Here is a 13,716-nt window from a genome sequence, read left to right as displayed (position 1 = left end):
GCAGAAGGGGAGGGGCTTTACACTTTTGGTGTAATACTTTGTGCGGCCTCCGGAGGTATAGCCTATACACCCAATTGTCTGGGTCTCCCAATTGGAGCTAGAAGAAAAGGAATTTACGGTAAGTAAACAAAATTCCCTTCTTTTAGGGATTATCTGACCCACTCATTCAGCTATGCACCTCATGTACGGACTGTTCTCTTGCAACCCAATATATATTGCTGCGACATGTAATTGTCATGACAATCAATGTTATGTGCTTCACCTGTCAGTGGTTTTAGTGTGATGGCTTATCGGTGTATGTAATGTAATTTAGGAATTGATAGCCTAGATAATAATGATTTTGTTCCGGTATAGCTATTTTTTTAGTGATAATTTTCTTAAGTGCTTGATTTTTTTGTCTTTCAGGACCGTGAGCTTCAGGAGCCGCGTCTTGCCACCTAATTCAGTTTGGATGGAAGATGCAAAACTCAAGGGCTTGGAAATTTGTCATCCACAGGTATTTAAGCCGAACATAATATCAAACCATATTTCATATGAACTTGACATAGTAATTTGTGATGTAACAGCCTAGAATTCCTAAATGCAGCACATCAGGGGCACTCATCTGGGACATTTTTAATATAGCAAATACATCAAAATTAAGACCAGGCCATTTTACTTGTTTATGACCTGGCACATTTTCGGTCAGTTTTAAACTTTATTTTCATTAGATGAATATTTGCCTCTTTTTTATTGTGATATGTAGGGCCTAATTCTTGTGTCATTCTCATATTCTTTTTTTTTTTTTTTTTTTACTGATACTGAGGGAGTGGAAAATGTAAAATATATAATATATATATATACATATACACATGTATGTTGAGTTTTGGCTTGGACCGTGAGGAAGGCGGTTTACACCGTCAAGACGCATTGTCCATGGTTGCGTATTTCCTGCGTATATTAATTGTCTCCAGCTCTGTACATTTTTAACTTTTCCTCAATAAATTTGCCAAAAATTTTTGCTGCTATCTGGACTTCCCGAGTGTTTGCTGGATCCATTCCTATTTTCTTCATATATACTGTATATATGTTCAAACAATGTATAAAACATGTAGTCAGCTCACCACAACACAAAGGAGTTCCTCTAATTGCAATGGTCGGTGTTCACCTTGTGCTTTGCAGGGATCCAGGCAGGGAGTGTGCCCAAACAAATAGAGATTTAGAAGGAAAAATAGTATCCCTTGCTGGATTGCATACTATATGTGTGGAGTTCCTTCTATTTTTTTGTATGACATAATAGATTAATAAAGAAGAAGATTTTTATAACTTTGGCGAAATTTCATCATATATATATATATCAGAATATATATATAAGAATATATAAGCCAACGTCCAGCTCCAGCAATGAATCTCACGGGTCTCTTCCCACCTGGTAGTTAAGTTCCTGCACGGACTGGGATAGGACTCAATCCATTAGTATGAGGGAAAAAACAAGGAAATCCAGCAAGGACTCAGCAAACCAGGATTGGAGTAAAACTTTCATTTCTTTATTGATCTTCAAAAAATAAAAAAGACCCACAAGGATCAGGAACCAATGTGAATGGCAGAGAAATAGCGCAAATGGGACCCCATGACCAACAGGGGAATATTTTAGAGTCTATCTAAATATTATAATTAAAAAAAATGTTCTAAAATATATGTATGTTAAATGCTTTTTGTCTTCAGCAAAGAAACATCTTCAACAGAATTTTCGGTGGTTTTCTAATGAGGAAAGCCTATGAATTGGGATGGGCAACTGCGTGTTCTTATGGGTGAGTGCTCCTCTCTAATAGTATATGGAAAGGCATTAACATAAAAACTTTTCTTGACTGGACCCGTGGAAGCACTAAGGTGCGAAACGGCTCGCCGTCGTCCGGCGTTGTGTGCCTAATCCTCACCCTCCCCCTCCACCTGTACTCCTTGGCATGAATTTGGATTAAAGAAATTCTGCATTTGGATTCCGCTTAGTGCTGCCTTTCCTATCTTTGTCTGGATAAAACTTTTCTTGATGTTATCACCGCTTTAATTACCATATTTTTCGGACTATAAGACGCACCGGACCATAAGACGCACCCTGGTTTTAGAGAAGGAAAATAGGAAAATAAAATTTTAAGCAAAAAATGTGGTCATGACACACTGTTATGGGGCGAGGATCTGCTGCTGACACTATTATGGGGGTAATGTTCCCAAATTCTCTACTAAGCTACCCCATCCTGGTAATGATCCTCCTCCTGCCTTGTATATATATGTCCCTCATCCTGGTATAGCCCCATCTTGCTATATACCCCATCCTGGTATGTGCTCCCATCCTGCTATATACCTCATCCTGGTTTGTGCTCCCATCCTGCTATATACGCCATCATCCTGCTATATACGCCATCATCCTGCTATATACGCCATCATCCTGCTATATACGCCATCATCCTGCTATATACGCCATCATCCTGCTAATATACCCCCATCATCCTGCTAATATACCCCCATCATCCTGCTCATATACCCCCATCATCCTGCTCACATACCCCCATCATCCTGCTCATATACCTGCGGCTGTGTGGACACGTGAGCACAGCTATGACGTAATCGCTGTCAGCACCGCTAGTCTCCACACAGCGCGGCCGGCACAGACAGGAGGACATCGCGGTGCTGCAGGGATCGTGGCCGGCTCCCACAGCGCTGCCGGCATAGACAGGAGGACATCGCGGTGCTGCAGGGGAACGGTGAGTTATACTGATTCACTGCACCCCGCGCAGATAATGATGCGCGGGGAGCAGTGAATACAGCTGCACATGACCACTCCAGGCTGTAGTTGCCAGGGGTGATCACGGGCTGGTTATTTACTATGTGCGCATCCCCCGCCCATCATCCCGCCCACCTGTCAGCGCTGGCTTCAGAGCTGAGAGATGGGCGGGAGGATGGGCGTGCATATGTAATGAGCAGGCCCACGTGGTCATGGCAGGCGCTGCTGCAGCCTGCTCGTGCCACCGATGACCCGCTCCACCGCAGCACCCTCATTCCCCGCAGCCATGCTTTACATTCAAACCAACATTTGGGGGGAAAAAAGTGCGTCTTATAGTCCGAAAAATACGGTAAATAACAAGTACTATATACACATGGACAAAATTGTTGGTGCCCTACTAGTGGAGTAAGAAAAACTCACAGTGGTCAGTGAAATAACTCGAAACAGACAAAAGTCATTTTCAGTTTAAATTTACTGAATATCAACTAATGAAAATCAGACAATGCTTTTAAATTGAAGTTCAACAGAAAATTAAAAAACTAAATGCCTCTCCCTGATGAAGCCCCATTTGCAGCGGTGATGAGGATGATTATGCCTCAGCAGCCCCATCTATATTCTAGCTACTTGGGTCCCTAGTATTACTGATATCTAGGCCACTTTTTGGATCCCCCATATCCAGGTGGATCCCTTGGCACAAGTGGGCTTTACTCCTCTATTCACACTGGATTTTCCCTCCTGTACAGGGCACAACCAGCAGGTTTGAATTCATTTAATGGTCTGCTCATTTAGTCAGGCTTTTGGAGGGTCTGTTTGTTTATACATACAGTGTATTATAGAACTATTTGTGGAGTATGTTTTCTTCCCATGGTGTCCAGCATGTATTGTATTTCTCTATCGTTTCATTGGGGGACACAGGACCATGGGTTATGCTGCTGTCACTAGGAGGCTGACACTAAGTAAACAGAAAAAGTTAGCTCCTCCCCAGCAGTATAACCCCTGAGCCGGAGGCGGGCTCAATCAGTTTTTTGCTTAGTGTCGTAGGAGGCTGATGTGGGCCGACTGGGCCCCCTTCAGCCACTTGATTTTTTGCGTATATTTTTTCATTTTTCTCTCGGCGACGCTCGTCGCTCTCATCTGTTGGATTTCTCTTTTTCTGCAGGTATCGTTTTCTCTACCTCAGCTCTCGCAGCCCGTGTGGGTACCACTCCCCTGGGTCGCAGAAGCTTGACTTGTCGGGCCCTCTCCCCCGTCCAATTCCACGGTACCACTCCCGGGTTGGCACGCGGAGCTAATCCTTATGGGGCACCCCCTATTCACCCTGCGGTATCACCCCAAAGGGTGCAAGGGGCATACAGCAGGGACTGGACCTCGCAGCGCGTCTGGATGATGATCGGGCCCGCAGCGCTGCCTCACTACAGAGGGGCTCCCTACCCTCACCGGCGTCCATCTCCCTGCCTGCCTGCCTGCTTCATTCTTCTTCTGCGGCCCGCAGCCAGCCCTCCGGTGTGCGGAGCACACGGACACAGGTGCAGAGCTCCATGCCTGCACACTGCCAGATGCGGCGCCGCCGACCAGGTAGGACACTCCCCCTACCTTCTCCCGGGCGGCTACAAGATATAGGCCCCGGTCCGGGCCTACTCACCGAGCACCCCGGCCTCGCCCCCATCCGGCGCTGGAGTCCACACTGGCAGGGCTCGGCCGGTGCCCGGACATTGCTGCGCGCTGCCGCTCCCGCAGGTAGGACCGTCGGTCTCTACCTTTCCCTGCGCCGGCTGTTTCAAATTTAGGCCCCAGTCCGGGCCGACTCACCGGGCGCCCCAGCCGCGTCTCCATCCGGCGCTGGACTCCTCTCCACACCTGCAGTGCTCGGCCGGTACCAGCTGCCGCGCCGCCGCTCCCGCAAGTAGAACCGCGGTCTCTAGATTCATATGCGCCGGCTGCCTCAAAATTTAGGCCCCGGCTTTGGCCCTGTCTCCGGCGTCACAGGCCCGCCCCCCGCCGCATCGTGATTGGCCGCCGGCCGCTCCGTCTCCGCCCTCCGCTCAGCCCCAGGCATCACAGTGGGGGGCGGTGGATGTTTTTTCCCGCTCTCCTGGGCCCGCCCCCAGCCTCCTCAGCGTTCATTTAAAAAAAAAAAAAAAAAAAAAAAGAGGGGATTATGTCAAACTCCTGGTATGCGGTTTGCTGACGCTGCAGCAGCCAGTATATCAGGGGAAAAATAGACCCAAGTTTTCAAGGATTATTAAATACAGTGGGGTTTTTTCTTTTACTCAGGGTTTGCGTTTTGTACATTAGATTTTTTTAACCCTTCAGGTGCCTTTTCGGGCTTTGCATCAAGACACATCCCAATAGGGTTAGTCTATAGAGCTCTCAGAGCTGAGTTTTTTAGTTATTTGGGACCGGTACCTCAAGTTTGCGTTTCCCTTAACGGTAATTTTCCGCACATAATGGCAGATTGGTGTTGACAGCTACCGCAGTCCCTGGCACCGCTCGCCCCTGTATCTCGCCCCTGCCGGCTGGTTAACGCCCTGCTTCAGGCCATATATTCCCTCGCTGACGTCCCTCGGGTTCGTGCACATGCGCTGCGTCCCCCGCCGACGCTTGGTCATACCATCCACAGAACGGCGCCATTCCCTCGGGGAGACTGGTCCCGTACCAGGGACCTTTTTCCTAGGCTAGAAGCGGACCCGCCAGGTCTCGTCTTTCGTGGCCCCCCAGTGTTTCCACCTTATTCCCCAGGTCCAGACTGCCCTTCCTACAGTAGTCTTACGACCCCTCGGGTGTTGGCCCAGGCTTTCCATCTACGCTGGACTCCGAGCAGGGCCTGGATGTTTTGGCGCAGGACGAATAGCATGCTAGAAACGGTGAGTCAAGCCGTAAGGCTACGGTCAGCCCCTCTTCTCTCCGTGCACCCAGGTCTCCTTTAGGGCGTTTGGAGCAGACCCTTGATGGGCTCGGGGGACATCCGGAGTTCGCCGAGTTACCGCGTGTTCACAGACAACCACCGGTCACGGCGTTTACCAGCGGTAAGCCATGTCATTGTCATTATTCCCTTCTCCAAAGGAGTTTTCGGAGAGTATGGCCATGCTACACTGGAGTCTTTGATCACAGACATCTACAAGACACGGCGGTTACCAGCGGTAAGTCGTGTGTTTTTGTCATTATCATTCCCCCGAAGGGCTCTGGAGAGAGGGGGCAGTCACCTTGCAGAGACGAAGAGGGCAGGCCCCTGCGGTTTCATTGGAATACAGTTCGCCGTGTGACTGCGTTTTCACGGATAATCCCAGGCCTCGATTTTTACCAGTGGTAAGTCCTTTTATTGTCATTACCCCTTCTAGAAAAGGGCCTCGAAATGGAAAGGGGCACCCCACCCCGTAGTCGACCCGCCTGTGTTCCTCCGGGTTTCTCGTCCCGAACGTGGCGTCCCTCAGAGAATCAGCGAACTCCATACGCAGCGGACCAAGTTCCACCTATGCCGTCCCAGGACTGGTTATCATCTTCAGTGAGTACCCTCTCTTCACATACCTGGGACCTGCCTGCCGCTCGGCCTGAGCCTCTACCATCAGTGTGTCCACCCGTCGAGACCTCTGACTAGGGATCAGGAACGCAGATTCGGCATCTAGGAGGTCACTGACTTCATTTCCGACTTTAGGGAACGCCCCTCTGAAGATAGGCGAGTTCAGTGGCCCCCCTTGGCTACGTCAGGATAGAGTACTTCTCTCCCCTAGACTACGTAAGGGAAGGGTTCATCCCTTTCCCTGCATCGACCCAGAGGCATCAGGATCGTTCCCTCACACTAGGTCCCAGCCCGTTCACGCCGCTCTCGTCAGGAAGCCTCCTTCCCTCCAACAGCCCCTCCGCCTTGCGTGGCAGTGGACCGTTCCAGTTTTTTGTAAGAGCGCTGACAGGGATCTCTGTCCCTGCGCACCCTACTCTACAGGGCTGCCAGGTTCTCTACGCCCAAGTACGGCCGGGAGGCCCAGGGTTCTCCCTTCAAGATTCCTTGCTTGAGGTTTAGACCGTCATATTCACTTTCCGCTACTAGGGTAGCTGAGATACCGGAACGAGTCCTCCCAGACCCCGGCTCGGTCCATCATCCCTTAGGTTCTCAGGATGGACCAAGGCAACGATGCCTCTGGAGTGACCCAGGCGAGCATAGTTCGCATAGCCTACTCAACTCCTCACGGAGGCCCCGGGGCTCCTTCCCGACCGCCAAGTTCTCCGTGTCGGGGCCCCTCTCCTCTGCCAGGACTCAAAGGTCCCAAGTTCGACGGCCTCACCAGTGGATCCCGGGTACTGCCTCGGTCAGGTCTGTTGGCAAGAGGATTACAGACAACGTTGAGGGCCGGGAATCCAGTTTCCTCCAGGATCTATTTCCACTAGGAAAGAGCTCCCCCGGTGGGTGAGGACCACATCTTCCCTCCTTTTTGCTGGCATTCTTCCAGTCAGATCCGAATGCGGCCCTCCCGCGCGTCCCTGTATCGGCCAGGTGTCGGCCCGTTTCGCTTCGATTTTTTTTTTGGAGTCTTTTCACTTCCGTCCTCCAATCAGAGCCTTCGCTCAGAGAAGCGTCCATCTGGCTCGGCTGTTTCATCGTTCCCTAAGAACGTGGGTTCTTTTTTTCCAGTGGGGGGTTCGTTCAAGGTACCCCCTTGTTTCCCGGCTCCACCTGTTATTGTTAGGTGGGCTCCTCGTGGCCATCTCGTGGTTACAGACAGCATATGGGCGGACAGCCCTCTTGTCGTTCTTCCCCCCTTTTTGTTTTTCCAGCGCCTCCAGCAGGACAAGGGGAGGCTCCGGCCAGAACTCTTCGTTTCTGTCCAAGGCAGCTCGCTGTTTCCTTCCAGAAGAGGTGTTTAGTATTCGGTTTTCGGTTCTAGTCTCCTCTCTCAGCCGGAAAGGGGCCTAGTTCGTTCCAGAACTGGTATGAGCCCTCAGTCTTACATGTCTGCAGGACACCCTGTTCGGTTACACCGACAACCAGTCCACCTTCGGCGCCAAGGGCCAGATTTTTCACATGGATCTATTACTCCATATGTGAAGACTATCGCATGAAGGGCGGACTTCCGCCGCGGTCTACCGAGCAAGGGGTACCCCTTTGGACGATTTGGACTCCAGATGTCGACCGTCCAGGTTCCCTGGGCCGCCACCCGATCTAGTCGCCATACCTTTACTAGTTCCTACCAGGCTCACGCCCAAGCTTCGGCAACGGCCAGCTTTGGAGTAGGGTTTGCGGGTGGCAGTGACACACCTGTAACAACGTAAGGACTTGTAAGTCTGGCGCAAGCCCGACGGGGAAGCGGTTGCCTTCCTATCTCCGGTGATGGTTTTTCTTCCCACCCAGGGACTGCTTTTGGACGTCCCATGGTCCTGTGTTCCCCAATGAAACGATAGAGAAAGAAGGATTTTTGTGTACTCACCGTAAAATCTCTTTCTCTGAGTCTTCATTGGGGGACACAGCACCCACCCTGCTTGTGTTATTTGTTATATATATTACCTGTCGGTTACTTCAGTGGCTATTTCCCCAGGCCACTGGTCACACGACTATTATTCATAGTTTTTATCTGTATTATCCAGAATGGTTGATTCTCCTCCTACTGCTTGTGCACTAAACTGATTGAGCCCGCCTCCGGCTCAGGGGTTATACTGCTGGGGAGGAGCTAACTTTTTCTGTTTACTTAGTGTCAGCCTCCTAGTGACAGCAGCATAACCCATGGTCCTGTGTCCCCCAATGAAGACTCAGAGAAAGAGATTTTACGGTGAGTACACAAAAATCCTTCTTTTTAGACAACAATAGAAGTTGAAATATAGTATCCCTTTATAATATTGCACTACTGATGGGGGTTCTCGTTATCTGCTGTTGGCTCATGTGTAACATCTTTAGCATTTAGTGATTTCACGTGTTTTTAACCCATGTGTGTTTTGTATTAATAAAATTCAATAATTTATTGTGATTGTTGGTGGTGTGCTCCTTCTATGCTTTGTCTTTTCTTTTTCTAAATGTAAACCAATGAAACGAGAACAATTTAAATAGCCCAACTAATATAACAAATGGTTTTTCCAAATTTAAGACAAAATGTCACTCGTAATAACCACTTCAACCCATTCATGACATGCGGCCTTAGTACTTAGGAGAACATTTTTGGCTGTTTCATGTCCTGCTGCAAATGTGACACATGACCAGTGAATATGTAGATTTAAAGAGAACCAAACATCAGGATTTTCGTGTATAAGCTGCAGCCAGTGCAGTACTGGCACTATCATGCACAGTGTGTACATACCATCAGGGGGCAGCTCGGGTGTTTAGGCAGTGAAATACAACTTTATAAAGTTTGAAATTTCGTGCACTTTTTGATTGACGTGTGCACCTCTGCAGATAATGTCCGGGCGGGTTATGCAGGAGTTCCCCGCCCCCCCACCAGCCTGTTCCTCCCTCTCTCCTGATGTCCGGGCGGGTTATGCACGTGTTCCCCGCCCCCCCGCGCCGCCTGTTCCTCCCTCCCTCCCTCTGGCTGTATGTAAATATCTAATCTTCAGAAACATGGCGCCGGAGTGGGCCTCTGCACATAGCACTTATCTCCAATATAGTAGAAAGGCCTGGCTCAACTAGAGAAGGAGAAAAATAGGTGCTCGGAGAAAATAAGTCCAAATTTTGTAAAGAATCCGGCACACAAAGATGATTCGTTTGAAAAATGTATTATTATTTTATTCTTGTGGGGATATTGAAGACATAGGCAAAAAGGTTCTATTGAAGAGATATGCAAATAAGCCCAACGTTTCGACCAAAAATCATCGGTCTTTTTCATGGACTGGAAAATATGAAACAATACAAAAACATGCCAAAAAATTACATAAGGTACATACAGTAGATATTATTCATTCACAATAAGAACTGTTTTCATACAAAAGAAAAGGAAAAAAAACAATCAATGGTGAAAGAAAAAAGGGGGATTACAATAAGTTTTTCCCAAAGAATCATAATATTTCTGAAGAATAAATGTATTATTTCAATACAAAAGGTATTCTGTACATCATTTTGAGAACGTGAGAAGGGAAAATAATATGGGGGAAGTTACTAAGTGTCAAAAACACAAACCTCAATAGATTGTAGTCTGGCGCATATCGCGTGGAAAGGTCACTTGCATATAATTAAAATATTTCACTTATATAGAGCCTATGACCAAAAAGAGGAATACATTTATATATTTTTTTATATAGACATGGCAAAAATCCTATAAGGTACAATGGCGGGGGATGCAATCATGTGAATTAACAGGAATAAAGAGGATATGGTATTAAACCAGGTAAAGGCAATTACCTTAATATCCTCATATAGATGGTAAGATGGCAATCGTCCTCTTATCTAACCTGTTCAAGGTGCTATATAATCAATGACACAAGCGTTATAAATCTGATATATTTCATTACACAAAGCATAAAAGGTAAACTTAATAAAAATATATATATATATGCACACATATATACGTACATAGTCATCTGACTATCCAAGGTGGGAGAAAGTAGCGTCTCCAACGTATCTTATGCAAAAAATAGGGGGGGGGGTTTTGTAGGCAAAACCAACACTTGGTATTGAATTAGAACACCTGTGGCTTATGATCTAGAACAAGTAAATGAATATAGAAGAGAACATAAGATGGACATAAGATGGACAGCTGTCACATCACCAAATGGCATATCGGTATGATGTAAATGTCTATATAAACTGAACAGAAAAGGAGTCACCTGTGGGAGTTCTATGCTTGAGGCAAATTCTATGCTTGAGGCAAAAAAGGCAAGAGGCAGGTATGATATAGCACCTGGGTAAGAATAAGGTAACATACTGAGACATAAAACTGTCAAAAAGGGGGGGAAGGGGAGGGGGAGGGGGGGGGGGGTTGTGGTGTTACTAGCTAAAAGCTGCAGCACTTACCCAAAGGGTGAGATTAATGGAAAAACGTCCTTTATGTGATCATGGGGCCTGTGGGCTTATTTGCATATCTCTTCAATAGAACTTTTTTGCATATGTCTTCAATATCCCCACAAGAATAAAATAATAATACATTTTTCAAACGAATCATCTTTGTGTGCCGGATTCTTTACAAAAATTAGCACTTATCTCCGGCGCCATGTTTCTGAAGCCCCCGCATTACACAACTTGGTGTCTGAGAGGGCGGCGCTACAGCGATGTCACACCGGCTGGTGTGTTGGCCCGGTGTCCTGGGGCGGCACAATACAGGAGCAGCAGGTAATCGCGTCCTCCGGTCAGCTGTTCTGTCCTGTTCTAATCGCGCGCGCTCCCGCGGTCACAACGGGCTGTGAAGAAACGAGGGCGCATGCGCCGCCCTCTCAGACACCAAGTTGTATAATGCGGGGACTTCAGAAACATGGCGCCGGAGATAAGTGCTATGCGCAGAGGCCCACTCCGGCGCCATGTTTCTGAAGATTAGATATTTACATACAGCCAGAGGGAGGAACAGGCGGCGCGGGGGGGCGGGGAACACGTGCATAACCCGCCCGGACATCAGGAGAGAGGGAGGAACAGGCTGGTGGGGGGGCGGGGAACTCCTGCATAACCCGCCCGGACATTATCTGCAGAGGTGCACACGTCAATCAAAAAGTGCACGAAATTTCAAACTTTATAAAGTTGTATTTCACTGCCTAAACACCCGAGCTGCCCCCTGATGGTATGTACACACTGTGCCTGATAGTGCCAGTACTGCACTGGCTGCAGCTTATACACGAAAATCCTGATGTTTGGCTTCCTTTAAGGATATTGATCTAAGTTACATGTGTGAACTCTTCACATCCTAAACTTCCATTTCAGTAGCTTTTGTAGGTCTCTGGCTCTACTGGGACAAGATTTTTGTTTTGCTACAAACATGGATTTTTTTATTTTTTTAAATGTTATAAACTAATGCAAAATTGCAGGAAGGTGCCAGTGATTGTAAAGTGCTGAGTAGATTTCCCAATGTGGTAACTGTGAAGAATCTGAAAATATATGGTGTATTATGTGAATGGTTTTATTTTATATTTCAGGGTACAACACAATATTTCTCCTTTACAACACAATTTTACCTTAAGGGGGGTTTACACGCAACGACATCGCTAAGGAGATGTCGTTGGGGTCACGGAATTCGTGACGCACATCCAGCCTCGTTAGCGACGTCGTTGCAGGAACTACCGTTAACGATCAAAATTACTTACCTAATCGTTGATCGTTGACACGTCGTTCCTTTCCCGAATTGGGCGGCCGCTGTGACGCCACACGAACCGCCCCCTTAGAAAGGAGGCGGTTCGCCGGCCACAGCGACATTCCTTGGCAGGTAAGCCTGTGTGACGGGTGTAAGTGATGTTGTGCGCCACAGGCAGCGATTTGCCCGTGACGCACAACCGACGGGGGCGGGTGCTTTCACGAGCGACATCGCTAGCGATGTCGCTGTGTGTAAAGCCCGCTTTAGAGATTTAATGAGGACGGGTCACCTGGTCAAAATTGGGCAGTTTTTGCTCTTGATGTATTACTGCTGCCCATACGATTCCAGAGGTATGGGTCTTTTTTTTTAGTGCTCCCAATATGCAAATTTTGATGGTCTTTACCAATGGGGCGTTAACGCACGGGATCCTTTAGGGTCGTGTCTTTAGGCTGCTCTGAAATTATAGCTAAGTGAGCAATGTCTTAATGGCAAAGACCATAAAATTAGCATAACGGCACAACAAATATAAATATCTCTGGAACAGTATGGCAAGTTTTAAAAAAAGAAAAAAGCTGAAGATTCCGGTGATCACAAGACTCAGGAATAAAAACTTCCCACTCTTTAAATCGAATCGTGTTACAATTTTTTATTTATATACTCCTGTATGGAATTGGTCATGGAAAACATCCTCTTTCACATATGTAAAACACTGATAGAATTACAGGATTTTTGCAATATTTCTTTTCCAGTGGTTCTAGGCCATATGTTGTTGCTGTTGATGACATCATGTTCCAGCGACCAGTGGAGATCGGATCGTTACTCTTCTTGTCTTCTCAGGTAGGGCTTTTGTGGGAAATATTGTAAGATTCACATTTTTGCCAACAGAGGGCGCCTGTAGTATAAGTGATACACGCTCACATGTAAATGTATGGTAAGAATACTTATTTGCAAGGTGTAAGGAAGGGACTTAAAAATATATTGCCTACGTTTTTTAATTAAAAACGTCAAAACTGACGTCACAGACAATGAAAACCACCATTATTAAATAGGGCTGCTCAGATGACCATTCTTTTTATACATGTTCAAGTCTTTTCAGTATTACGGATGAGACTCACTGACTCAAATCTCTGGGTGCGAAAAGAAAATCTGATCCCATACAGATCAACCATATAGCGTCTGATTTTTACGGTTACATTTGGAAATTGTATTTGATTTTGTTATTGTTATTAACTGCTGATGCATAAAAACAGATGTCATACGGATGATGTGGGCAATCATTTTACTGAACTTTAAACAGCTTTATAGATATGCTGTACTGCAGCTAAGTGAACCATGGAGAATAATAGTTTGGAGCTGTTTGCTATGGGAGAGGTTTTCTGTGGCTTGTTCAGATACGTGTCATCCATTTATATGCATTTATATTCCTGCCTGTGATGATAATGAGAGAAGTCTGCTGAAAAGTCAGCTGTACAAATTTGAAAGTTGTAGACTGAAAAATGCAATATTGTGGGATTTTCTTTCGAAATAAGGAAAATTGAAAACAAATCTTCAGAAATTCTTAAATATATGTAACAAAGGAACTTAATTTAAATACAAGGCAATTTTCTGAAGACATACTGTGACTGATTAATCGCCACTCTTAAAAAAAAGTACACGGCTTTGAATTCATTAACACTAGAAGTCCCAGAAATTTCGAGCTCCCCCCTGAAGTCCCGAAAGAGGGTCAAATGACCCTTAAGGCCACGTCACACTAAGCAACATCGCTAG

At 46.7% G+C, this 13,716-nt stretch overlaps 1 protein-coding gene across 1 annotated transcript in view; it reads left to right on the top strand.

Moving 5' to 3' along the window:
- ACOT9 (acyl-CoA thioesterase 9) overlaps positions 1–13,716 on the top strand; it is a 112,961-nt gene that overhangs the window by 94,757 nt on the left and 4,488 nt on the right. Inside the window, 3 exon segments of the mRNA XM_075333374.1 lie at positions 406–496; positions 1,705–1,790; positions 12,699–12,786. Coding sequence (XP_075189489.1) covers positions 406–496; positions 1,705–1,790; positions 12,699–12,786 — 265 coding nt within the window.

The sequence above is a fragment of the Anomaloglossus baeobatrachus genome, chromosome 2 (genome assembly GCF_048569485.1).
Source record: "Anomaloglossus baeobatrachus isolate aAnoBae1 chromosome 2, aAnoBae1.hap1, whole genome shotgun sequence".
In the NCBI taxonomy this organism is placed as follows: Eukaryota; Metazoa; Chordata; class Amphibia; order Anura; family Aromobatidae; genus Anomaloglossus; species Anomaloglossus baeobatrachus.
Note: the sequence above shows the minus strand (reverse complement) of the source record. Positions and strands in the feature narration are given on the sequence as shown.